Source organism: Carassius gibelio, chromosome A10 (genome assembly GCF_023724105.1).
Source record: "Carassius gibelio isolate Cgi1373 ecotype wild population from Czech Republic chromosome A10, carGib1.2-hapl.c, whole genome shotgun sequence".
NCBI lineage: Eukaryota > Metazoa > Chordata > Actinopteri > Cypriniformes > Cyprinidae > Carassius > Carassius gibelio.
The window spans coordinates 3,048,680-3,076,179 of NC_068380.1; the positions used below are offsets into that span (position 1 = coordinate 3,048,680).

General features: G+C 37.5%; 1 protein-coding gene across 4 annotated transcripts in view; it reads right to left on the minus strand.

Moving 5' to 3' along the window:
* LOC128020828 (tetratricopeptide repeat protein 28) overlaps nt 1-27,500 on the minus strand; it is a 230,979-nt gene that overhangs the window by 35,032 nt on the left and 168,447 nt on the right. For all 4 annotated transcript variants that reach the window (XM_052607572.1, XM_052607573.1, XM_052607576.1 and 1 more), the window contains 2 exons: nt 15,305-15,812; nt 2,845-4,186 (listed from right to left, as the gene is read on the minus strand). In XM_052607572.1, the coding sequence (XP_052463532.1) occupies nt 2,845-4,186; nt 15,305-15,812 (1,850 nt within the window). The remainder of the gene's footprint in view (nt 1-2,844; nt 4,187-15,304; nt 15,813-27,500) is intronic.

The following is a 27,500-nucleotide window of genomic DNA, read 5'->3' on the forward strand; positions in this document are numbered from 1 at the left end:
AATTCAAGAATGTTTACAAGCTGATATCAAATTTACAGAGCGAATTGGAGATTTATGCATTCCTTCTCACATGAAACAGAATCTCGAAATGCAGTCTAGTTTAATGCTGCTAATATACTGAATGTGAGGGAACCGCGAGGGACGGCGTGCTTTAGATCGATATGAGCTGTTCCAGAAACACACAGGTGGCAGGATGGAGCCAATGCAACTTCATTTAGAAAGAGAAATGCAGTCCATACGCTCGAGAGAGCGTGTTTGAAACTGCCTTTGGTTACGGCTCTCTGTGGAATAACAAAACCAGGCTTAATTCATACAGGCCAGGGACTCGCTCACTACTTAGGTAGCATAAAGGCGATGCATCATTACCCCTTGTTGTCCTGTCACTTGAAATTACAGCAACATCAGTCTTGTTGAAAGGCACTGCCTCATTTCAATGTAAATGAAACAAATAGCTTTTAACGCGAGCCTTTAATGAGGTTCTTGTTGGATTCCTCTGCGCTATCTAAGGTAAAGCTCGTCTCCACTGAGGGGAGTGCAAGCGCATTGTCACAACTGACAGTGTCATTTACCTTCCCGTTGGACCGCGGGAAGGACGGGGGTTTGGGTTTAGATGAGCTTGGGTCGTTGCGGGCCCGGTGTGAGTTTTCTTCCCACAATCCTCAGCGTCGAGCTTTGACAGGGCCCTGCAGCAAACCATTCATCATATTTCCATGCCCGTATACTCGTAGGTAAGCAGAATCCGCTAGGGTTTGAGATGCGAGCTGGATCGCTTAAAGGGCTGATTGGATGTTAATTAAAATGGATGTGTGGCTGATCACGCTGAGGATGCTGGGTAGACATGTATGGAGTGCATAGCTGGCCACAGAACAGCTTGGATTTTTGAGAAATCAAGCTAGTTCATTTTAGAATGAAGACTTTAGACTAAATTTAATGCTATTACATCTAATAACAGAATATCAAACAAAGATCTGTTGCAATAAAATAAGTTTGTTGAAGACCAAAAGTATTATGTAACTTTGCATTAGGTTTGAAACAAGCATTATCATGCAAACAAATCTTTAAATAAGAGTTTTCAAATGAATTCACTATTCGTTTTTGGGTGAACTATCCCTTTAAGTAAAAAACTGTATGAATGGCATTTTGTTAGATAACAAAAAATATCAAACCGGGATGTATTTCACTAAAAGAAGTTTGCTAGGTTTGAAATTAAATCATGAAACAATAAATCTGCTGTTGAAGACAAAAGTATTACAATCAACAGCTAAATATATTATATATCCAATATTTCTGTATTTGCAATGCAAAACTCTGAATCAAAGATTTCTTTCAAAAATATGCACAGTATCACATATGGAATTTTTGTTAATATTAATATGTACTAAAACGACATGTAATTAAATGTTGTTGTGTATTACATGCCACATGGATTAACGTAAACATTATTTGAGAAATCAAAGAAGCAGAGTATAAAAATTGAGTCACTAATCAATTTGAACTAATTCACAGAAACAAACTGAACTCCAAGTTTGCTTGTTTGCTACTAAGGCCTAAATTAGATACAAAAAAGCACTAACATAGACATATATAATTATTTTTGTCTTTTTTTCTTTAAAACATTGAGTATGCAAGTGAACATATGAGGAGAATCTCTCCTGCTGACACACTCAAATTTGAATGTGAGAAGCACAGAAATGGCTTTGATGGTGTTTGCATCTCTGTGTACATGCGTGCAGCCCTGTATAACAGTATTTCAGCATGCATGTTGAAGGTGGGGTCATGCTCTGATACAAAACAATTCCATTTCCAATCTGTTGCATGTTGTGAAAGCGTTCAGCATCCGCCTGTTGACCTCATGGTGTCAGTCCTCATGTCGCCTGATACAGTTAGTGCCTCTATCAGACTAAAGCATCTGGAATAACAAGCAGCCTGTTGCATCATAACGAGACTCCACAGCTCCAGAGTGCTAATAAATCATTCACACTATGTTAAAAAAGAAGTAATCTAATCAAGTCTAAGAGCATAGTACACTCAAGTACGACTAGTGCTTTTGTACATTTTTTACAGTGGTGTCAATAATTCATTAGGCACTTGAAGGTATACTTCACCCAAAAATTACAATTGTCAGTTAACCTCATCCTCATGTCAATCTAAATACAAATTAAAGTCAATGGGGTCCAGTGTTGTTTTAAATCTCAGTGACTTCCATGGCATGAAAAAACAAACAAACAAAAAAACACTTTTCAAAATGGATCAAAAACAACTTGAAAGCAAATCATCACAAATTTTAATTTTAATCATTTTATATCACTTAAAAATTTATGAATGCTATTTGATCAGATAACAGAATATCAAATCAAGAGGCATTTCACCTTATTTGTTAGGTTTGAAATCAAAACATGTACATGTCTATATACATGTCTTATTTTCCAGATAAAATATATAAATAAAGAAGATATCTTTATGAGTTCTTAAGAATTTTTTGACTTGTTTTCTTTTATAATATTTGAATTTCTGATTTAATCAAAAAGCAACACTGCATAAGATATTAGGTCTTGTTTTTATGGAACATGCCCCTTTACATGTCACTTGTAACAATATGTAACTTGTTTAAAGTTATAAACCTGTTAAAAACAAGTGAAAAATCTACCAATGAAGTCAGTATATTCAAGATGCAAACTATAAAAACAAGTTGCTTATTTCATGGATATTTTGAAAGAAAAAATAAGTAAAAATCATGTGTTTGCAGATGCAACATGCAATATGATGTGGTTTCTATTTAAGTGTCATTTGTGTGTCCAAGTACATAAAATAATAAATAACACAAATATGAACACGAATTCTTACCTGTGTCCATTACCAAGACCTCTGTATGCCTTCTCCTGGTCCTGCATATGGTTGAGGCTCTGTGCCACAGACAGATACTGGTCATAATACTTAATTGCCTCTTCAAAATCTCCCAGCGAGTCATAGCAGTCTCCCAAGTTCCCATAAGCACGACCACGGTCCAGCACGGCCTCATTGCCACTGAGCTGCTGCAACATTGCCAACTGTTGCTCAAAATAGCCAATGGCTTCCTCCATTACTCCCATGTTCATTTTCGTAATGCCCATGTTACCGTAAACCTGGGCCTCAATGCTGGGGTCCTTCAGTCGCTGGCCGAGCTCAAGCTGTTCCTCGTAGCATTTAAAGGCCATGGTGTACTTTCCAAGAGACATGTAGACGGCAGCGAGGTGTCCATGAGCCTGGCACTCTCCCTGGATGTCGCCTTGCTCCTGGTACACCTCAAGCTCCTGGGTGTGGTACCCTAAGGCCTTGTCGTATTTCTGTAGCATTCTGTAGGCGGCGCCCAACGCGGCGTAAGCATTTGCCTCCATCTTGCGATCCTTGACTTGGTGTGCCAAGGACAGCTGCTGCTCGTAAAACTTGATGGCCCCGGGAACGTCTTTCTTACAAAGGAAGATGTCTCCAAGGTTGCCCAAGGCGCGGAATCGAGCCTGGGAGTTGTTCAACGATTGCGCCAAGGAAAGAAGGTACTTCTGGCACTCCTCCGCCTTGCTGTAGTCTCCAAGAGCCTTGAAAGCCAGGCCCAGATTACAGTAGGCTTTGGCTTGACTTAACTTATCGTGGAGGTCCTTAGCAAGTGCCAGATCTTGTTCGTAGTACTTCACTGCCTCCTGGAAGTTTCCCAGACAGTAGTGTGCATATCCCAAATTGTGGCAGACCTTACCCTCGCTCTCCATATCCTGCAAGTCCGGGGAAAGCCGTAGGTATTGTTCATAGTAGGGTACGGCTTGGGGAAACTCTCCCCGAGAACAGTGAAAATTACCCAAGTTGCCCAAGGCACGAGCCTCACTCTGGATGTCCCTCAACTCTCGAGCAATGTTCAGATGATTCTGGTAATGTTGCAAGGCTCGATCATGCGCCCCTAGAGCCTGGTAAGCCACCGCCAGATTCCCATGCGTCGAAGCTTGTGAGGCACGATCGTTAACCTCCATGGAAATCTGCAGCTCTTGTCTGTGGTAGCGTACGGCCTGGTCAAAGGCACCGAGGGCATTGTAAGCATTTCCCATGTTTCCATACGCTCTGCCCTGGGCCGCATAGTCATTTAGCTCTTGGGCAATGGATAGATGAGCCTTGTGCAGCTTCAGAGCGGTCTCGTAGTCCCCTTTCATCTGGTAAATGATTCCTGTAAAAGAAGAATAGTTCCATTCAGTCAAACTGTGCTTATCATGCTTCACAGGATAACTGAAATGGCTTTTCAATATCTTCAATCTCTCTTCATCTTTTAAAGAGGCTAAAGATTAAGCGTACATTTTAAAAACATGAACTACAACGTACCCAAAGCAAATCAATGAACCCGAAAAAAAGAAAATAAGATCTGAGAATGCCCAAAGAAATATCTTTTAATTAAAAAGGAGATCTGATCTGATTTGTGTAGTCTCGACTCGCTTTCAATCAAAGTTCTGCGCCCCAAAGATATGCCAATATGAGGCGATGATAATCAAAACAGCCAGATCAGCTCAGTTCTGGGAGACTTCTTGCCAATTTTGGGTCCCCCTAATGTTGCCTGACCACTTTTCCACAAAATTATCATTACCGTCATAACATTAAAGTCCCACATCTCCAGTTCCAGTACAGTACTTGGGGGGAAAGTGGAGGATCAGGGGAGGAAAAAGGCTAATGAATACTTCTGATGGAAAAAGGGTTTGAGGGCACCAGCAATGGGAAACTTTAATTGTGGTCAATACCAGTTGGCTCCCACATTGTTGTATGCTTTAACCAGGTTTCATTTCCTTTGAAACTCAGAGCTAAGTATTGGGAATAAGGAAAACTGCTGGGATGAGTGAAAAACAAGATGTGTTACTGGGGCAAAACTGGGAAGTCTGTGGAGACCATTTGTGTAATTGTCAGAGATTCCGGCTGACCCGAAAATTTGTCCAAGGAATAGGATGCCAATGAAAACACACTGAAGGAAAGTAGTGTGCGAGATAAAAGTGTTTTTTAGAGAAATGTGGAGCCACTGTTGATAGAGTGGCTTGGCATCTTGAGGGAACTCATTCGGTCTGCTGAGTAAGTCACAGGCCATGAGTGTGTCCTTCTGCATGTGTGGAACATAGTCTGTATAAAAACATGGACGTAGTGTCCGTGATGTCACTCATAGGCTGCCAAATAGTGTTTTTGAAGCCTAAAGTAGGTGAAGCGGGTCGTCGTCATCTTGGCAGCGCATCACAATGCGTCATTCCCAGATAATTGAAAATGGGCAAAGAGGCGGGAGCTGGTTAAGTGGCCAGGCCCTTAATTATGCAGAAATGTAAGGCTTAATATAATTTAAACGGATGAGTTATAAAAAATATTCATCCCCCTCACAGTTGTCATGAAAGGCAAAATTAGCTATATAGACCAGACTGTAATCTTTTTTTTCTGATGTAAAGTTTTTTAACATGGGGAGTTTATGGGATTGACTCCCTTTTGCAGCCAGCCTCAAGCAGGCAGTTGACGAATTACAGTTTAAGTCACTTCAGTGTTGGCCTCACGAGAGAGAGCGGTAGGTTGCCGCTTGGTGTGGAAGCAAGAGTCAATGGAGGGGTACCAGAATGGGTGAGGGGTTGCCCATCTGCTCAGTGTCAATACCCATGTGCCAAGGCAGGATTACCAGCATGTGGTAAATCCAATTAGATCCAGTGCCAAGCTGGTATCCTGACACTGAGGGCCCATTAGAGCTCTTCTCTATTCACAAATATTTCATCTAAAATAGCCCCAGTCTTCAGTGGCTAATTATCAATACTTAACCCCATGATTCTTCATTTATCAGCGAGCAAAGCTTCAGACAGATGCTTGTTTGAAAATGAATCCTTTGATACGTGTGCAGTGAAACGTGCCAGACACAAAACCTTTGATGAAAGAAACAAACACTTGCAATTCTGTTTTTAAATGAATGGTCCTGCTAGTACTTTTAAACACTTTTATATTGGTCAAATGTGACAGCAAGGAACGCTAAACTTACAAGACCTAAAAATCTTTCTTGAGCTAAAAACAGAAATGCTGAGCTGAACAATTCTGCACTGTCAGGAGTATAAATAATCCTTTACTATCTGAAAAAAAAAACATAACAGAAGGGACTGCTATTAATTCATAAACAGTAGGGAGTGTTCATGTGCACAAACTACATAAACTAAGGAATAATTTACAGCAGTTATTCTAAAACTGTGGCATGCTGAGAGCCCCCTGGTGGTTTGCAACTTAGCTTAAATATTTATCAAACAAAAAAAATATGTAAAATTGTATTTATATACTTCAAAATGTTCAGATTTTATAATAAATAAAAATTAAATAAAATAAATAAAAAATAATATGAAAATATATTAATATATTTTCACTTACAGGGCAAACATATGCAAATGTGCTCATTGCAAAAAAAAATTATATATATTTATATATATATATATGCATATATGTATGCACAAAATGCAAAAGCATGATAGCACCCCTTTTGACAGTCACACCACAGTTGGCTTTATCTTCATCATTTCGTATTAAGAATGGGGTCACGGATACAAAACAAAATAGCACCTCTTTGATAGGTCAGTTAAAAGGATTACACAGTCACCTGCGGACACTGCAGGAATGCATATGGCCTCATCATTAAAGTTAAATCCCCAGAGCAGACACGCAGGAGAGGGTAGGATGAGACTGGTGAACAGGATCTCAGACTGATCGGAGGTCAGTGAAAAGGTTAAAAACTCCTCACCGCCGGCTCTAAGGGGTGAATAATAATTGCAACGCTGCAGTATTTGGCTAAAGAAGATGCCAGGCTCCAAGAGCCTCTGCCTACATTGACAGAAGTGGGATTTTGATGATGTCTTTCCAGCTTTGATGCCTTGCTATGTGGAACGAGTGATGGGCAGCACTTCAAACAAACATTAAAAATACTTCCCTCCCCAGGCAGTCGTTTCGCCTGAATGCATGTGAAATGTAGTAATTCAATCTTCAAATGGCACAATCTTCAACCCCAAATGACTGAAACACCATGTTATTTTATTTTTACTGAGAATGTCCTACTTGAACTCATTACATAGCTGTCACTTTTCAAGCGTTCCCGCTCCATAAAGGCTTTGACATTCCGAATTAATTAGCTTTAGCATGGACTCGCCTTCAAAGCTCGACTTCCCTATGAGATTTTGACAACTAAATGCAACCGATCAAACCAGCAGTCATCAGATATGAGTTCAATTCTTAATATAGTATATTTAATATTTAATAACATTTACTCTGATTTCAAGTCAAAATCATGTCATCGTGACAATTTTAAAACATGCAAGAAAGATGTTAAATGGAAAAAAATAGTCTGTGTGATCATAACTCATATATGTCTATTAATTAAGTAATGAGCATATAGAGCGCAAGGGCTCAGGTGTTTTACATTTTTTTGTTTTTCTGGTTTGTGTGTTTAATTTGACAAATTCCCACTAAAAATCTGTATATATATATATATATATATATATATATATATATATATATATATATATATATATATATATATAATAAAATAATAATTTGAAAAATAATTATATATATTATATACAAAAAAATACAAAAATGATTAAATACGACAAATATAAATAAATAAATCCTTGAAAAAATTACATTTGTTTGACAAATTCTCACTAAGAAGAAAGAGATAAACCAATCAGAAAAGTAGATGGGGAAGAAAATTATGGTAAAAACTGAAAATGAAACATTGTGTCAGCCTCACTCCCTATTTCACAATGAAATTTAAATAAGTTATATTTTGTTTTTATAACTTAAATCAATGCAAGATAGCAGTTTTATATTGTAGCATTGATGTCATCTACAATGCTCAATGGGAAATGAGATTAATTTTGCTGCAGGTTTGTCTTTTATTTATATTTTCAAACATGTTTTTGCTTCAAAACAAAGTTTGTGGTGTTGTGATCCGTTCTGCAGCTGGTTCCAGGCCGCAGAAAATGCAGAAAAACATTGGCTACTAGAAACGACCCCTCTTCATGTCTTCACCTCAAACACACACTTTACTTATTTAACGGGAAACCAAAATTGTACACAAAGTGACTGCAATAAGAAACGGCTGATGGAAAGTAAAAACATAATAATAAGTGCAGCTGTGTTTCAGCAGGCTTGTCAGTTCCACAACTATTTTCCTTTGTTATGATTCCTGTCTCTGTCTCTCAAAACCATTCTCCCGTCTCGTCTCCTCCCATTCAAATGCGAATGCTAACTAGACTCGATATTCTGCCGTATGATGATTTATAGCTCAGAGCCAGTCTTGAATAACCCTAGGGAACATGGGGACAAACAAATGGCAGACTTTGAAGATTCTTGCGAGTCTAGGGTCAGCTTTGTTGTTGCTTCAGAAGAAGAGTAAAACAGTTGAACACTACGGCTGGCAAAAGTTTGCCAGATGCATTAATTTTACATTAAGCCTCTTGCAGAAAACGTGTTTATCCTCTGCTTCCACTTTTAGCTAAGCAAAGTGCGTTTTTTTTTTTTTAACCAGCCGCAGATTGTTGATAAACACCCTCTTAAAGTCTGAGTAACGGGAGTCTGGCTTTCGGAATTCTTTGGAGTTTTCAAACCGTTTTTGGAATTTCCAAATATTCCGTTTCCTCTTTATCCCTGGTGGTTTTGGCGCACTTTTGGATACTTGCATTGCCGCAGTTTACTGGAGACGGCACTAAATGACTGTCTTGGAAACAGGGTCTCAAACGTGACCGCTGGTAACAACTGTCAAAGCAACACATAAACAGTCTTTCCACACTACACTTAACCCTGGGTTAATGCATTTTAACCTTGTGTTAATGATGCTTTTAACGGATCTTTAAGCAATGTTTCACACTTGTAATTTCAAGAAGGGATAAGCACCCTGAGTTATAAAACCCTTGACGGTGCAAATCCAATGGATTCTAGAATGTTACGGAGGGTTGTTTAGCAACAGATAACCAATCATTAACCAAACAGTGCTTGTCTATTTAATTATATGAATAATAATGTATTTTCTTTTGTGTGTCTGTTACTGGGTACAGTTTCTTAAGCAAATTTCCAGAATGATAAGCACACAAAAATTTAATAAATATGTACATGAGCCCAGAATTTACCAAAGTACAGTACGAAATATCTAAACCTGATTACCCAGAGCTAAATAAGTACGAGCAGAACTTGTGTAATTTTAAACCAGTGTGGGTTTTCATTAAAAGATAATGATTTACTTAAGTTCATGAGAAGCTATTCACTTGCATTAGAGAGAAGTATTAGTTCTACAGCTGCTCCATGGGTCTTTAAATGACTCAGAATATTAATTTAAGGTAAAAGAAATGAGATAAACCAGCTAATATTCTGCCGATAGCAATGGAGCGTAGCGAAAGGGTATCAACAATGTGTAATGAACTAAAACAAGAGTCATGAGAGACAATTTCCCACACACCACTAACTCTCCAGAAGCACACACAATGCTAATAGTATAGTCATGAACATTAGTATTGACATTTTACTATTGTTCTGTAAAAAATAAAAATCTTTACAGTGAAATAATATATTTATTTATTAATCATAAAAATCACATTACAATAATAAATGTAAAAAGTAACAAATAAACACTGCAAACCTTTTTTAAAATAACATTTTGAATTGCAAATGCTTTTTTCCCCGGAAAAATCTATTCAATTTGTCCCCGTAATAATAATAATAATAATAATAATAATAATAATAATAATAAATAGATTTTTGTTCACATTTTGCTTAATTGTTCCAGTAAAAAAATATAAGTTATTTCTTATTTTGTTTATTTTAATTTTATTTATTTTTTATCATAAGAATAAAAAAAAAACATTACAGTGATAAAAATTACTAGTAGCTACAATAAAACATACTAACAATACTGATACCCTAATTGAACACAATACAGACTGCTAGCCCTACTGACACACACACACACACACACACACACACTGCTAGAGTCACATACACACTTTCAAATGCTCGTCTTCTCACGCTTCTAACCGCGGTGTGAAGTGTGTGTTTATGACCTGTGGCTCTCGCTGAGGAGAATAAAGCCTCTGGTTCCCGTCCACTCAGCACTATCACAACACAGATCAGATTCATGCTGCTCAGGGCTTAAATATCGCAACAACAACCAAACTCAAAACCGGTTTCAATAAAATATGAGTCGAGATGGAGCATTTACGCGGGAAAGGTGGTTTGCTCTAGCCTTGGAGCAGAAGGAAACATGTTTCAGATGTGCTAGAGGGACAGACCTTTAACCTTCAATACAGACTGAATGAAATACACAGTGATCCAATCATTCTACAGGATTGTTAATGCAGACTACTGTCACTGGCATCAAACTGAAAAATAATGTGTGCATATTGCAAAAATTATGGATTTATCACATAAGTGCTTTTTAATGTATGACTACCCACCGTTTTAATAGCCTTGATTCTGTATTTTTACAATTAACTTTCCTCAGATTTTGAGAAAATTGGTCAAATGACTTACACATTACAAACTTTTGTTAATGGTACTTTTGTTGATGGCATGACGAAATTATAGCCATGCACTGTAATAATTATGGAAATGTATGGACAAATCACAAAAATTAGGGTTTTAAATGCACTTTTTTTTAGTAGCCTACATTTTACAAATGTATTTTCTTCAAAATTTTAGAAAATTTGTCCAATGTACAATTGAAATGTACAATGTACAAGATAAATTATAACCATTATGAATGGCTAAAAAATATGGACATGACTGCTCACTTTTTCAGTAGCCTTGATTATATATTTTACCAATAAGGCCTCATTTTTGTCCAGAATTTCAGAAAATCAAATGACTTCAGCATTACAAACTTTTATTAGATGCCAAAAATATTTGCTTATCATAAAAAGGCAAAGGTACAAGATTGCACACTTAAATTGTGTTATGAGGAAATGATAATCACGATGCATTGTGAATTACCTATTATAATGAAACAGTATAATGTAAAATGATTGACTTAAAGTCACTGATTATAAGTATATATTAAAATTTCTAATTATTTTAAATATCAAATGCATTACAAAATATGAAAGTCTAAATGCTTAATTTAAATATTAAATTAATTATTAAATATTATATAATGCATTTATAGATGGCTTCAATTTGGCTAATAAACTTAAGTAAATTATTTAAAAAATAGATAAATAGATGGTTGAATAAAAGTAGAAATCATACATATAGATATAAATATTAGTAGCTAATAAAAGATGTCTGTTGAGCCCAATCAGTTTTGGAGTAAACATCTTAAACCTTTAATCAAACACGGCAGCTTTAGCTTTAAACATCAAAATCCACCTTAGAGATCAGCGAGATCAATTTGTGCACTTCCAGGTCTCTCACCGCGCGAGATTGCTAATTTTATATGCGCCAGCGGTGATTGAGAGAGTGCTGGGATGTTGGCGGTCCTGCGTTTTCAAAAGCTTAGCATGAGTCTGCAGAGGATGCATTATTCACCGCGAGCACATCTCATCTTGCATCCTCTCCTACATCATTAGCTCTGAACAATAAACCTGTTCGCAGACTAACAACCTCAGAGATGCTGGGACTAATCTAGTAATATTTATATCCCCATTTTAAACGAGCTCACCTGATTGTACTTGCTTCCAATACAAATTTATCACGGCTATACGCAAAAGGGGAAAGAAATTGATTTCATTTTTTTCCAGGAGAGCTTCACAGGACATAAATATCACCCTACGGACTTCCTCGTGCTACTCTGCAAATTCATCAACACGTCGAGTTTGCACAAACAGAACAGACGTTGTTCTAAGCAATTATATCCCTGATAATACATTATATGTTAAAGACAAATGGAGGAGGGAGCTAAATCGGATTATCTCGGATGATAATTGGGGAAAAATCTGTAAGATACAACAGATAGCTAAAAGCTCAGCCGTATGGAGATAATTTGGTTGGAAGCATGTTATTAGGTTTTTTTTTTTTTTTTATTACACCAACACAGAAATGTTGCAAAGGGAGGGTGCTAGTTGTTGGAGATTGTGTGTGGATAGGAAAGCTAACCATTATCATATTTTTTTGGAGTTTCAGAAATTGAGAAGGGATTCAAATCATTTTGAAAGCTGTTCTTGAGGTGACGATCCCTTTTAATTGTTGATCTTTATATGTGGCTAATATTTCTTTTGATGGGTGGAACAACAAAGATAAGAAACTGATGTTAATTCTTCTGGCAGCCAGTAAAAAAAAAAAAAAGTAATTACAAAGAAATGGCTAAAACCAGAACCACCTTCAGTAGACGAATGGATTGACATATTACACAATACACTCGTAAAAATAAAGGCCATAGAAGAACCTTTTTGTCTAAATGGTTCCATTAAGAACCTTTAACATTTGAAGAACCTTTCTGTTTCACAAAAGGTTCTTTGTGGCAAAAGAAGGTTCTTCAAATAAGAAAGAGATGGTTCTTTGACTGAATGGTTCTTTGTGGAACCAAAAATGGTTCTTCTCTGGCGTCGCTGTGAAGAACCCTTTGAAGCACCTTTATTTTTAAGAGTGTACAGTATATATGTGATGGAAAAGCTTTCCTTTTCCTTATGAACCCAGATAGAAGATTTTTGCTCAATATGGAAAACATGGACTTAGTACAAAATTCGCCCAGACCTTTCTTGGTTTTTAAGAACCACAAGTAGCTCCCCTTGTTCTTGTACATAGTTTCTGTCAAAATTAGGAAACTACAGAACATCTGTGTGATTATTTCCATGATAGGTCGCAATGCTGTCTTTGTATTGACGTGCATGTTTTTGTTTTATAGAAAAGAGGCATGTCCCCCTCAATAAATGCATGAATTTTTCCTCTGAAATGAAAAAAAAAAGAAAAGTTATAAATGTTGCCATGGCAAATAACTGAAAAGTTTAGGTTCAAGTAATAAAAATGAGTAAACCTGAAACTAAAATTAATGAAAGTTATATACAAATATTCAATTAATAATAAATCAAAACCTAAATAAACTGCAAAGACACATAACATTTCTACATAATAAAAAAAAAAAACGATATGAATACTAAAATAACACAGCTGACTAATGATAAAATGTGTTAAATATTGCATATGTTTACCTAATCAAGATTCATTAGTTTTTTAGCATTTCAAGTTGATTATTTACTGAAACAAACATTGCACAATTTGAAAGCCCATGTTTTAAGATATATGGTTATGCATTGGCAGAATTAGCAATCAACGCATCAAGAAAACAAGTGAATCGTTTTAACTGGATCATGATACAAATAAAGATTATGTGTTTGAAAAGCAATAGTAATCAGTGATACCATTTACTGTCTTTCTACTGTATTGTTAGTACGTAAGACTCCTAGCCTTGTTATGCTAAATAATCCATGTATCATGTTGGAGAGTTGTGCACTCACATTTTCTTTAAAAAATATACAAAGCTAGTACAAACCCCCTGATTTCACTCCTCGAGTGCACTTCTGTAATCCTGATAATAAGAGTCCTGTGGCAACATTTTTCTTTTGGGAGTTCATCTATTTATTTATCTGAGAGCACCAAGCGTTTCGGATCAGATTGATGGAGTCGCAGTCGGAGGGAGGGAATGTGAGATTGGAGCAATAAAAGTCAGAGTGAGAGATTAGATGGGCTTTGAAACACTTGGTTTCGATGGCTTCAATTTATCCAGCATACGTCTCGCCACAGACCCTGCTGCATGAGGAAGGGACGCGTTCTAGATGACTGAGTCATCGAGCAGCTAAACTGCAAATAGAACCATAAATATTCATTCATGCTGTTGTTTTTTATAACTAGACAAATGCAATGCACAAAAGCAATCATGACTGTATATTTCAAGCTAATAGCATTATGTATTGGCCTTAATTTGTTTTCTTTGGGAGGCTTTGAATTTTAATTTCTCCCAGCTTTATGTTTAATTAAAGGAATGAAAAAAGTCATTATTTATTCAACAAAAACAACTTACATTTGTACAGTGTCACTCTATGGAATATTTCCTGCTGAAAAGGCCGTCTTTAACCAGTCTTTCCTGATAATCTTAGCAGGTTTAAGGTGGTTTCTCAGCTCAAACAGCTGGTCAAGTTGGTCCAAAAGTAGTTGAAAACCAGTCTGACCAGGCCAGCAAACCAGATCACCCTGATCATGATGAGATGAACAAGTTTTGATTGTTTAAAACTGAAATTTTAAATCTCAATTTGTTCCTCCAGTAAGGCTTTAATTTCACTTGTTATCCAGATCACTAACTACTTACATAGTCTGTATTGGAGCTTTACAATATGAATCAGTATCAAACCACTAGTCTAAAATCTGATGGTTTTAGCTGGTTTAAGTTGGTCTTTCAGCTTTTGGGGATCTGGTTTAGTTCAAAAAGTGGCTGAAAAGTGGACAAAACCAGTTTGCAGACCAGAAGACCTGCAAACAAGATCATCACTGATCATAATGGGATGCATCATACTTTAATGTTTAAATTTTGATATTAGAAGCAAATAATTATTCAATTTTTGAGACTTTCTTTTGACTTATTCACCACACAAGTTGTACTAAGTAACTGGACTATGATATAAGACCAGCAAACTGATCATTATGGGATGCATATTGTTACTTCCTGTAAAAAATCCCAGTCTTAAACCAGTTTGAACTGGTTTTCCAATTAAATGAGCTGGTTAAAGCTGGACTATCAGCTTGGGAAGCTGGTTTAGTTGGTCAAAAAGTAGCTGAAGACCAGCTAACAGACCAGTCTGACCAAACTAGAAGACCATCAAACCAAATCATCATTGATTGTGATCATTGATCGTGAACATTTAAAATGTACATTTAATAATCAGTTAAATACTGATTTGTTCGTCCAACAAGGCTTTCATTTGCACACAAATTGTACTGACTACTAACTACAGTTTAAGAGTTGACCTTAGATGGTTTAAGACGTTAATCTCTCAGTTTGGGCAGCTGGTTTAGTTGGTCCAAAAGTGGCTGAAAAGTGCCAAAAACCAGCCAACAGACTGACTTTTTGGATATCAGCATTGTAAATTATTCAATTTTCAATATATGGCAAAGAGCAGCTTGAACCAATGTTGATATTGTTATCTCCTGCTGAAAAAGGCCATCTTAAACCAGTCTAAGCCAGTTGGCTGATGATCTTGGCCGGTTTAAACTGGTCTCTCAGCTTGGGCAGCTGGTCTGAGTTCACCACACCAGCTTGGGCAGGTTTAAGATGTTTTTTTCCAGCAGGCGGTCTTTATGAAGAATGTAATCCAATCCTTACCCAGGTTTGATGAAGCCCTGCCCTCTGCGGCACGGTCCTTCAGGCCTTCTGCAATGTTGAGCTGTTGTTCATGGTACTGCTTTGCCCTCTCCAGGTCCTGCATGCATCGGGCAGCGTGGCCCAGCCCCGCGTATGCCCTCATTTCAATGCTCTTCTCCTCAAGTTCCTGTGCAAGCTCCAGCACATGCGTGTGGTAGGACATGGCCTTGTCGAAGTTGCGGTGGTAGTGGTAAGCACTTCCCAGGTTGCTGTAGGCACGTGCCTCCTCGCGCTTGTTGCCGAGGCTCTTGGCGATGCTCAGGTGCTGTTCGTGGCACTGTACGGCATTGTCGAAGTCACCCATGGCGATGTAGACAGCTCCCATGTTGCCTAGCTCCCTGGCCTCAGAGAGCTGATCCTTGGACTGTTTGGCCAACAGGACGCACTGCTTGTGGCTGGCCAGAGCATTGGGATAGTCGCCGATGGCCGTGTACACGTGACCCAAGCTGCTGAGGGCTGAAGACGCTGCCTGTGGAGAGGAATCAGAGAAGATGCATAAGCCATTGAATATATACGTTAAAAAAGAGAAAATGGCAATGCTAAAATCTGATAGGGTAAGCCTTGTTTGCTGTTGTGCACCAAAAATGGTTCCTCAAAACACTTCATTAAAAAAAATTGTTTCAAAATTGACTGATACTGACGGGGTGTATCATATTTGTATGTGTAAATTAGAAATTTGCTGCAAAGAATTGCTAACATTTTGATTTGTTCCTCCCATAAGACGTAAATTTGAAAAGTTGATAGTTGAGAGCAAATTTAATCTTAAAAATAGCAATTTCTCTAAAAGAGCTTCATGGATGGATTTTGTGTGTGTGTGTGTTTACAACATGCGTGTGCCCCTCTGGTTGCAGTTTGTACATCTCATTCTCTGACAGGCACAAGTGTGCTCAGTATTTAGGCCAAACCCATGCTGAAGCAGCTTTTGTGGATAGTTTATGTCCTTCCTGTGAGGACATGGTTATCGCCACATTGTGCTCGTGGCTTGTATTCTATTTTTAAATGGCAGTGAGTCATCTCAGCTGCTACCCATCTTGGCCCTTCTACTTCGGGGTGCGAAACCATGATGATGTGCACTGAAGGACAGCAAGGTGATGTTGCAGGAGCAGTTCCACTGGATGAATGTCTACCGCAACACTGGAGGGCTTATACTGCTATTGGACAAGCTGCATCCGCTCTACATGCCATAGCTGTTCTGCAGGTGTTCAGACCAGGGTCTGCAAAAGGGTGGTCCCAACCCAGAGCATGCAGGAACTACGTTTGGCAACTGAATATGCCTCTGGGGAGGACGAAGTCCACATTAGTGGTCCAGGACTGCCACCTGTGGCTCAACCTCTCAGAGATCTGGGATGCTGAGAAAGTGTGCTTCCTCAATACCACGATTTCTCAGGTTGGTCTCTTGGTGACACCGTTGAAGAATTCTCCACAGTTAAGAAACGGAGGCATGCCTTGGCATAGGTCAGGTTCTACCCCTTCATCCCAAAAGCAGCAGCCTCCTTTAATTCTTTGCCAGGGACCGCAACAGCCTGGGCTGGCAATAAAGTCTGAACAACAGCCAGCCACTCGCAGTTAGGTGGCTCCCGCGTTTGACAGTGACTTCTTTGACAGACAGGATAGTGTGCACCCTTCTGTAATTTCTGCTTTGCAAAGCGGGTACATTGAATGTAGTTTCACTGAGACATTGCCAATGTGTCTTGATGCTTGGTTAAGCTCCCCAGCCCATTCTCCTCAGCTATGTGATTTAGTTTGCAAGGCATCCGCCAAAGTTCAGTGGCATTCTGTTACCTCAGTGCGAGGCAAGAGTGCTGCTGTTCTTCAAGGCAAAGCTGTGTCCTTTCTGGATGCGACAAAGGGTGTGATAAAGCCTGTCCCCCAGGCTGTTATAAAAAAGGTTTTACAGCCCCTACTTCATTGTACCCAAGAAGTTTGATTGGCTCAGAACAATATTTGACGTAAGGGAGCTGAGCCAGGCCCTTTACAAGCTCCTGTTCAGAATGCTAACCCTCAAACACTTGTTAATATGAGTTGGGTATCGAGATTGGTTTGCGACAATATATCTGAAGGAAGCAAGCTTTCATGTCTCGATTTCCTGTCTCCTCGCATCTTCATGAAAGCCGTGGAGGTTGCCCTTGCTCCTCTTAAGGAAGTGGGCATTCACATTCGCATTCTTGATGACCGTGAGAGTTGGCTCATACCTCGCCTTCCATCTCTTACTGTGGAGCCAACAGAGCCTCAGGTCTCCATCAGCTCACCCCTGGTGAATTTCCCTGAGAAGGGACCTCCTTTCCCAGGAGAAAAAGCATGATCTGGCACCCGCGCCCAGATCTCTTGAACCTCCATCTTTGGTCCCTGGACACGAGCAGGAGGAACACAGAGGTTCACCTACAGTGGTGAATATTATTATTTGTTCATATTCAAATAATGGCATTGTTTCATATGGTGCATTCAGATAATTATTTTTTGTGAATTACACATCACCTTATCTTCTGTGATAAGCATTCTGCACATGCTGCTGACATAAACATCACTTTCTATTAATGAATAAAAATCCTATGTATACAACTATAACAGCACATAAATTACACCTAACCCTCATTTCGTGATCTCTGCATAAACTGAGGATGATCAAATCAGTTTCATTATTCCTTTAACTCTGGTATAATTACTGATACACATGACCTCTTGTGGCGTACTACTTTATTTTCTATTAAACAGTGATTAGATAAGCAAACACAGCTCTTATCCTCAAAACATATGGCAAAGTTGTGTGATGTTACTGAATATCCTATTACACAGCCATTGAGAATAGCATGTGGTGCAGAAAGCACTCTGCCATGTAATGTGTTGTCTGCTGAGAACAAAACCCGTGAAGCCTCTCAAGTCAAAATCTTAGCAGAGACACTGATCTCTCACAAAATCCGTAAAAAATATGCTGAAGCCATTTCGAAATCTTTTTGCGGCAGGCACATGTTGAGATAGGACTCGAGAGACAAGGACTGTGTCCCATATTTACATACACAATGGGAAGCCCATTAGCTACAACCAACTTTCTTAAGCAGAATTAAAGTCGTCTAGAAGATATAGTCCATAGTCATCTTGGTGATATACGCAAGTATAAAAGCCCATTCACACCGAGAATTAGACAAGTCTAGTGCAAGTTACACGAAAACTGTGAAAGCAATGAAATTAATCTCTTACTTACATTGTTTCTGCATTTTGCTGATTATGATCAGAGAATTATTGAGCGTGCATTTAGTGCTAGCTAATCTAAGCGCCTCTGATTGGCTATTGCATTCATAAGCTCAACAGAAACGTGTGATTAGCTAATGCTCAACGCTGTAAAAAAAAAAACAACGTGCAAAAAGCAACCTACTGTAATCATGCAGGGCCATTTTTGCCCCAATATCTTGAATTTTGCATATTTCTTTTTTCGTTTTGGTGCCATTTTTCCCACAAGCCCCCTGTTCATTTCCAACCATGATGTGCAATGGTGAATCGATCTGAGGAAGACCAGGAACATGTACCAGGAACTCTAAACTAACCTTGTTGAAACTGCAGAGATGAGAGGGAGTGCTTATCTGTCACACCTGCTGTATGTCAGTGAGGAAGCCTTCCAGAACGCTTTAACCTGCTGAGACTAAGTCATAATCTCTCTCACACACACACACACACACACACACCACACTGCTCAGACACTAGCTCTCTTCCAAAAACCAGTGAGCTGCTAACCTAGACTGCATTTAAAACCACTTTTACCACACAGAAGCTGTTCCAAAAGTTGTCGTTTGGCAGAATTCAGCACATGCATTATTTGCAGAGAGAGCAATATAAGAATGCATCGCAATAAAAGTGGCTGTTTGTAATAGCAACATAACATGCTACTATTACTATTACTTCTTTAGCATAGTATGCAAACGGCAGATTTGGAAAAAATATATAAAATTAAATGTAAAATAGATTTTACATTTCATTCCAATCTCAAATAGTATAGCTAAAACCATTGACTAATTAAAAATGGATCATTTTAGCTACTATTTGCATGTTCTGTGCAGTATCAAGTTTATTAGATTACCGTTCCATTAGCAAAGCACCATAAAAACATCAAACTCTGTCCATTTCAGTTAGCATGCAGCCTATATAGACAGCAGACAGCAGTGCAGCTCACTAGATTCTGGAACAGAACTTGTATTACACAATCGCTTGACAAACAACAAAAGACAGCAGGTCCAACTTCGGCCTTGACGCTACATCAATCAAACTATAAACAACGATTAAAACGCAACCACATGTTCGCCGCTGATATCAGCTCTATTTAGGGAGTAACAGCGATGACCGCTGTCTCGATGAAGTGCTGGGACGGATGCCCTGATAGAACAGAAGGTAAAACGCTTGAGTTCAAGGCACATGGACAAAAGACAAACCTGGAGGGGTTCGTCCAGCCCAAGGCCTTCAGTTTCTCAGTGCCGCCTGGAACCAATTACATCCAGCCATAAAAACGTCCAGCAGTTTGCCTGAGTTTAAAGGCTCCGGGACATGTTACACGGTGAGGCAATTACCTTCCATCAGAAAAGAGGGCCTCTTATGATCACAGATACACTATCTGGCCCAGCGTGGCCACGTGTGTCCTGTTTGAAGCCACAGCTTCATTTCGGGTCAGTTCTGCATCTAAAGATGATGGGATTGTAGAGGAAGCTCCTTTTTCAGGAATCAGTTAAACATAGTCAATCATTACACTATCACAAGAAATTGAAATGATACGTTTTTGTGTCTTTTAGTCAAAAGTCAACAACTCTGAGGTCATCGATATATTAGGGCTGCTCAATTATGGCAAAAATTATAATCATGATTATTTTGGTCAATATTGTAATCACAATTATTTAACACAATTATGATGGAGCCATATGACCAAAACTTTATATGAGTGATTTATTTAAAATATAGTGATAAATATCAAATATCTGTTTCCTGTAAATAAGGTTGACATCTACATTGCAGAGGCCAGCAGAATTTCAAACAAACAAAAAAAATTCCTCAAAATTATTCAAATTATTAAACTAATTAAAATTAATGATACAAATGAAAGCTTTAATGTTTTTATGCAAGTATCAAGCAGTATGATTATTTCATTAATTCATTATTTAATGTCTCATTTCAGTTTTAGTTTGGCTCTGATGTGTATATATTACAGTTTCTATGTTTATATAGCCGCACGGATCCAAATTACCATTACATGCGTATTTTCATTCTTAAGTCTTTATGTTCATTTATTACATGACAATTGAAGACATATATGAAAAATCACATTTTTGAGCTGTAAGATGACTTGACCTGTCCGAGTTGTGTTCCGCTCGGGGCTTAGGTTATATCTCTTCCTTAGAAGGAGCAGCGCAAGTTCTCTTTCACGCTTTTAAAAACATGAATAAATATACTTCGATAAATCAAGAACGTCCCATTTTGCAAATGTCACGTTACATGATATTACTGATTTGCCTTTGAAATTGGGCTTTTATGCATGAACGAAATCGCAGTGCTGCAAAAGGGGGTGGAATGGGGCGCAATACGCGTTTTATCTCGATTATTGTATTTTCATAATCGTTGGAGGCCAAAATCGAAATCGAATCGTTTTTTTTTTCGATTAATTGCACAGCTCTACGATATATGCTATTGTAAAAGAAAAAGATATAAATCAAATTACATTTTTAGGGTGTTTCCAATGCTTTCCTCCATGTTACAAGATATGAAGTGAGGCTGCACCATGCTGTAATGTAGAATAAAAAACACTGGCTTTAAAGAGTAAATATGTCATTATACACACACAAAAAACAGTAGTAGATTTATTCTGGTCTTGTGGATTTGTTGACATGTAATGCATCCAGCTAACCAGAATAAATCTACTGGGAAATTCTAGAGTTACCTGCAAAACTGTGAATCTTCAAACAAATCTGATTGGTTCTCTAAAAAAGACTGGAATTTAAATCTAAATGCCATTAAAGAACCATATTAAAACTTCTAGTTTCTAGCATAAAAAAAGGTTCTTGAGATACACCTACTCAAGAATCTTTATTAAATCTCTAATTCCTTAAAAATGTCTACGCTTGAATGTTTTAAAGAACCAAAACACAAAATCTGAAGTACTACTCTTAATCACTGTTGGGAACGTTACTTTAAAAAAGTAATTAGTTATAGTTACTCACTACTTGTTCCAAAAAGTAACTGAGTTAGTAACTGAATTACTCTATAGTAAAAGTAACTCGTTACCAGGGAAAGTAACTATTTGCGTTACTGTAAAAAAAAAAAAAAAAAAGTTGCTGTTTGTCAAAGAATTATTATTATGTATTTATTTTTTTATATTTACATTTATTTATAGTTTTCACAAGTCAGATAAAATAGTAGAACAGACAGGTGTTTGTACATAACTTTCAATATTTATTGCACGTCAACAGCACGTTCTTGCCTTTGACCACAATGAATTTGAAGTAGCGCTTATATCTCCACCTTGAAAATGCCAACTTTTCATCGGATTGCTCCCGACTCGCCATCTCTGCTACTGCTGCTCTTGCGTGCGTGTGTGTGTGTGTGTTTGACGCCGCTGGCGTAAAAACACTGGCTCTGATTGGCTACCATGAAACACATGACTCTTCCTTAGCCAATCATAATCGCTTATCTCGTCATTAACCCACCTCCTCACTCGCTGTGTGAGCCAGGGGTGCGTTGGGATTGCATAGTTTATTAAATCAATGTAAAAGTAACGCACCGCATTTAACGTCCAGCAATGTTAACGGTGTTATAACGACGGGAAAAGTAATTAGTTAGATTACCAAGTTTCTGAAAAAATAACGCCGTTATTCCAAGCACTGCTCTTAATATCTAAAAAAACAACAACCTTGTAACCAAAAATGATTCTTGGTATGACTCTATGGTCTAAGGAACCGCTGATAAACCTTTATTTTTAAGGGTGCAGCTGAACAAAAGATCATACTGTGTGAATCACTGACGGCTTCGGATGACACAACGAACCCTCAAACACCCGATGTTCACTCCTCAGTGGACACTGATCAGCTCCTGTTTCTTTTCTCCCTGATTTCATTAATTATTGTACAATTATGCCTTGTAGCACTATTGTTGTGTCCTACAAATCAGCTATTCATCTCTGGCCTTGCCCACTGTTTCAGATCTGTGGAACAGTTTCCTTGGAAACCCCACTGGATTTCTGTTAGAGGGCTGTTCACTGGGAGAGCCAATTTTCGATAAAGAGGGATTTTGCACCCCCTCTTGCTGATTTCTCCAAGTCAGCGGCTTGCTTGTGTGTGTGTGTGTGTGTGTGTGTGTGTGTGCTGGCGCAGCACGGATTCGCATCTCAACACAGAGAATGACAGGAGAGAAACGAGTTCGCTTTTATTCTTCAGCCTACTCTCTCTCTCTCACGCACTGCTGCCACAACGGTCTCAAAGGTGGACGAGTTGACAAAAACCTTTGTTCTTTGTTCAGAAGTGAGGTCATGAGAAAGTCGCGGACATCTTAACTTCAATAAAAAGCGTCTGTGGGGACGTCTTTGAACTGATGCTACAGACGATGACCTCAAATCTACAGAGGGAGCGTTTAACGACCCTTTAGGAGCAGCGGACTGACATCACAGCATCATGAGATGTTTCCTTCAGAAATAACCGCATTAGAATACACTGTAAATAACAAAGGTAAGAGTGGGGAAAAAACCCAAAATGAGTAACACAAGACAGAAAACAAATCACAAGTGAAATCACAAATCTATTAAACCAATGACACAGTTCTTTAAGAGAGCATTGAGATTTCTACTTAATGGAATATAGCATTAAAGTATTTAAAATTATTTACTAATTGAATGAATTTAACATCTGCAGTGCATGCCCAAAAACTACTCTTCAATACTTCTTCTACAGAGCAATGAAATTCAATTGAGGGGCTAAAAGAGATTTCAGATGTTTCTCCTTAGAAAAAGACTACAGAAATCGAACTTCTTTTCTAGAGCTTCTCTATATTGTATCGACTTCTGTCAGAGTTGAATAAATCTAACCTTTCACTCTGAAAAACTACAAAGAGATCTCTTTAATATTGCAACTGTTTTTTTCTACACAGCAATCGGATTAAATGGAGGTGCCAAGGGAGGTTTCACAAATCTCACGTCTTTTCTAGAGCTTCTCCATAATGTCTTGAATTTTGTCAGAATTGAATGAATTTAACCTCTGCATCCTCAAAAACTATTCTTTACCAGTGTTTGGAATAACGGCGTTTAAAAGAACGGCGTTACGTAACGACATTATTTTTTCAGTAACGGGGTCGTTACAACGCCGTCACCATTACTGGATGTTAAATGCGGTGCGTTACTTGGCATTGATTTAATAAACTATGCAATCCCAACGCACCCCTGGCTCACACAGCGAGTGAGGAGGTGGGTTAATAACGAGATAAGCGATTATGATTGGCTAAGGCAGAGTCATGTGTTTCATGGTAGCCAATCAGAGCCAGTGTTTTTACACACATGCCGGCACAAGCGTCAGCGGCGCCAAACACACACACACAAACACACACAACACACACGCAGATTCGCAGCAGCAGCAGAGATGGCGAGTTCAGGAGCAATACAATGAAAAGTTGGCATTTTCAAGGTGGAGATATAAGCACTACTTCAAATTCATTGTGGTCAAAGGCAAGAACGTGCATGTAATGTCTACATGTAATGTCTGACACGCATCTACAAAGCTAGTGGCCAAAAACACTTTCCTTACAAAGATAATACTTGAAGTGCAGTATATGCAATTTACGTGCAATAAATATCGAAAGTTATGTACGAACACCTGTCTGTTCTACCAATTTTAACTGACTTGGGGAAAACTGTAAAAAAAGAAATAAAAAATTGACATATAGCTATTTTTTTTTTTTTTTTTTACATTAACGCAAATAGTTACTTTCCCTGGTAAGTACTTTCCCTTTTATTACAGATTAATTCAGTTACTAACTCTTACCTTTTGGAACAAGTAGTGAGTAACTATAACTAATTACTTTTTTTAAAGTAACGTTCCCAACAGTGTTCTTTACTATCTCACTTGTTTCTTCTGCACAGCAGTGAGAATAGCAGAGGTGCTAATGGAGATTTCAGATGTTTCTCCTGAAAAAATAATAATACAGAAATCTAACGTCTTTTCCAGAGCATCTCAAGTGTCTCTAATTCTGTCAAAATTCTGTCAGAACTGACTTAATTTAAGGCTCTGCCTACTCAAAAACTAGAAAGGGATCTCTTTAATGTCTCAATTGGTAATTCTACACAGCAGTGAGATTAAACAGGTGCCAATGAAGATTTCCAATGTTCCTCCTGTTAAAGAAAGACTCCAGAAATCTCATGCCTCTTTCAGAGCTTGTGTCAGAAATCTATCATAATTGAATGAATTGGAAATGTGCGTATGAATATGGTGTTTGAAGATTTAACATATTTTCTAGAGCTTCCTAATTGTTTTTGAAATTCCGTATTCTGTCATAATTTAATACATCTGGTTATGTTTCATAATGACTCATTATGTTTTAGAATAATTTCAGCCGTTTCTCCTGGGAGATCTCAAATGTCTCTTCTAGAGCATCTCTATAATATCTTAAACTGTGTTCAGATTTGCCAAGAACCAGTCTGGATTCAATTATCTCCATATGAACTCAAACCTTTCTTATTAAATAAAATGATCAAGCGATCTGATCTGCTATCCACTATAATTGTATAGCTCTGTAGTGTTACTGTATGTCTATACTGACTCTTTTGTGTGCATTTTAAATCAAGTTTAGGAGAAACATCTGACACTAAAGCCTTCCGAGCTATGAACGAGCACCATTTGAGCAGTAATACTGTTCTCTGGGGCGGTTTAAAGACACTCACACTTTAGTGATCCTCAGGAGAAGAGGCGACAGAAGAAATCAATGTTCAGCAGCCCGTCTCTGAACTGATGGGTTCAAGTCGAATGCAATGGTTTGGCATTTATTTGTGTGCTAGCAGCTCCATTTAATCCAAACCATGAACATATTTGAGTATAAAATGAATGCAAATGGAGAAATCATATTTGAATGTATTCTAGAAGTGAGAAGCTTCTGCACACATAAGCAGATGACTGTTAGTGAATGACTACTCCAAATGTGAAATCTTAGAAAACTGACTCATTGTTTCTCGTCTCTTTCATCTAGACTTGACTCATCTTTGTTTCCCCTAGATTTTTACAGCTGGACCTTCTCTTCCTGTTTTTTCCCTCCACTCTCATTCACAAGCACACATGGACGTGCTCCTCTGGTCAACAGGATTGTTGGATAAATATACTCGGCTGCGTTGGGAGCGCTGCTATCCGCAGACCACTGGCAGCCTGTGTGTTTTTCTTGGGAGAGCATGAATCATCATTTACATGTTACACACACACACACATACTCACGGCACTGGTAAAGTCATCTACACAGGAACAACAGAAAAGAGAGCTGAGAGAGGAGGATGGGCCAGATATAAAGGCACTAGTCTTTTATCTTAAGACTGTTACTACAGCAACGACACTAAGAAACTGCTAATCTGAAATATACTGTGTGTATGAATATATACATACTTGTGTGTATGTGTGTGTGCTTATTTTTTATTTATATTTTCCCCTTAATTTTAATACATTATATCACAAGTATATATATATATATATATATATATATATATATATATATATATATATATATATATATATATATATATATATATATATAACTAAATAAGTTATTGAATAATCTATTAAAAAATGTATTATGATAATATAAGAATATTAAAATACACAAATTTAAATTCATTGGGTCTCATTCATGAAACATTCGTAAATATACGAGTAAATATGTGAGTGATTTGCGCGTAAAGAGAACTTCCCGAAAACTCTTCTCCTGATTCACAAAAACTTCGTAAATGTCAGATGTGATAGTGAAATGTGTGTGTGTGTTAATGAATTCCAATCAGACGTAAATGGGACGCGCGTGCACGCTCATTCTCAATTACCATAAATCCCTCCCATTAAATCCGACTGACAACTATATATGAGCATCATATTATGACACCAAACGAATGATTCCAACACGTCTTTTCAAAAGCGAATGAAAATTAAAAATTCTCAGCTGCAGAAATTGAAGTTTTATTATCAGAAGTTCATTCAAAACGCCACGTTTTATTTTCAAGCGTACATAGTGGCGTATCAGGTCCTAAAAAAAGGATGCTTGGCAGCATATTACAGACGATGTTAATAGAGTTTCATCTGTTAATCGAACAGTCCCAGAAGTGAAAAGAAAAGCCGTATGTAATTACTATATATAATATTCTTTTTCAAAATGCTGTGTAAATATGTACCCGATTAAGAATTAAAATGCTGCAGTATTAATGAGCAAAACGTTCAGACGTTAAACGCACTATTTACGCGTGACTGGGAGCAGGTGTAGATTTCTTTCGTACCAACTAACATTTGGAAAATACGAACGTTTTAATGAATCCGAAAATTTACGCCAGAACCACTTTACACGCGATTTACACAAAAATTCGTTCTGCTCGTGTTTCATGAATGAGACCCAATATGTGTGTTTATTTTTTGTTTATATATTATTAAAATAGATATATAACATTTAACATTTTCTTTATTAAATAATTCATAAAATGCAAACATTTGTGTGTATATATATATATATATATATATATATATATATATATAGTTTTATGTTTATACATTATTTTGATAAATATATAGTATTTTAAAAATCGCGTAATTTTATACATTAAATTATATTTTTAAAAAATGACAAAAAATAAACATTTGTATATTTTATCAACTGTATCCCTCTCATACACTCACATAATACAAAAAAAACGAATAATAATAATTATTATTATTATATTTTATGTATTTTACATGTATTTTTTAAAATAAAAAATAAAGGCAAGAATTAAAAAATATTATATATTAATCTAAATAATCTATACATTAAAAAATTAACATTTGCTCTAGTTTCGAGCTCAGATGGTAGCTCATTGTGGTTTGGACATTCAACATAACAGCACCGTGGTTCAGTACCTTTAAGCACCATGTAAAAAACATTATATGATAATCATTCACTTTCACTTTATATGTCAGGAGGAGCACGA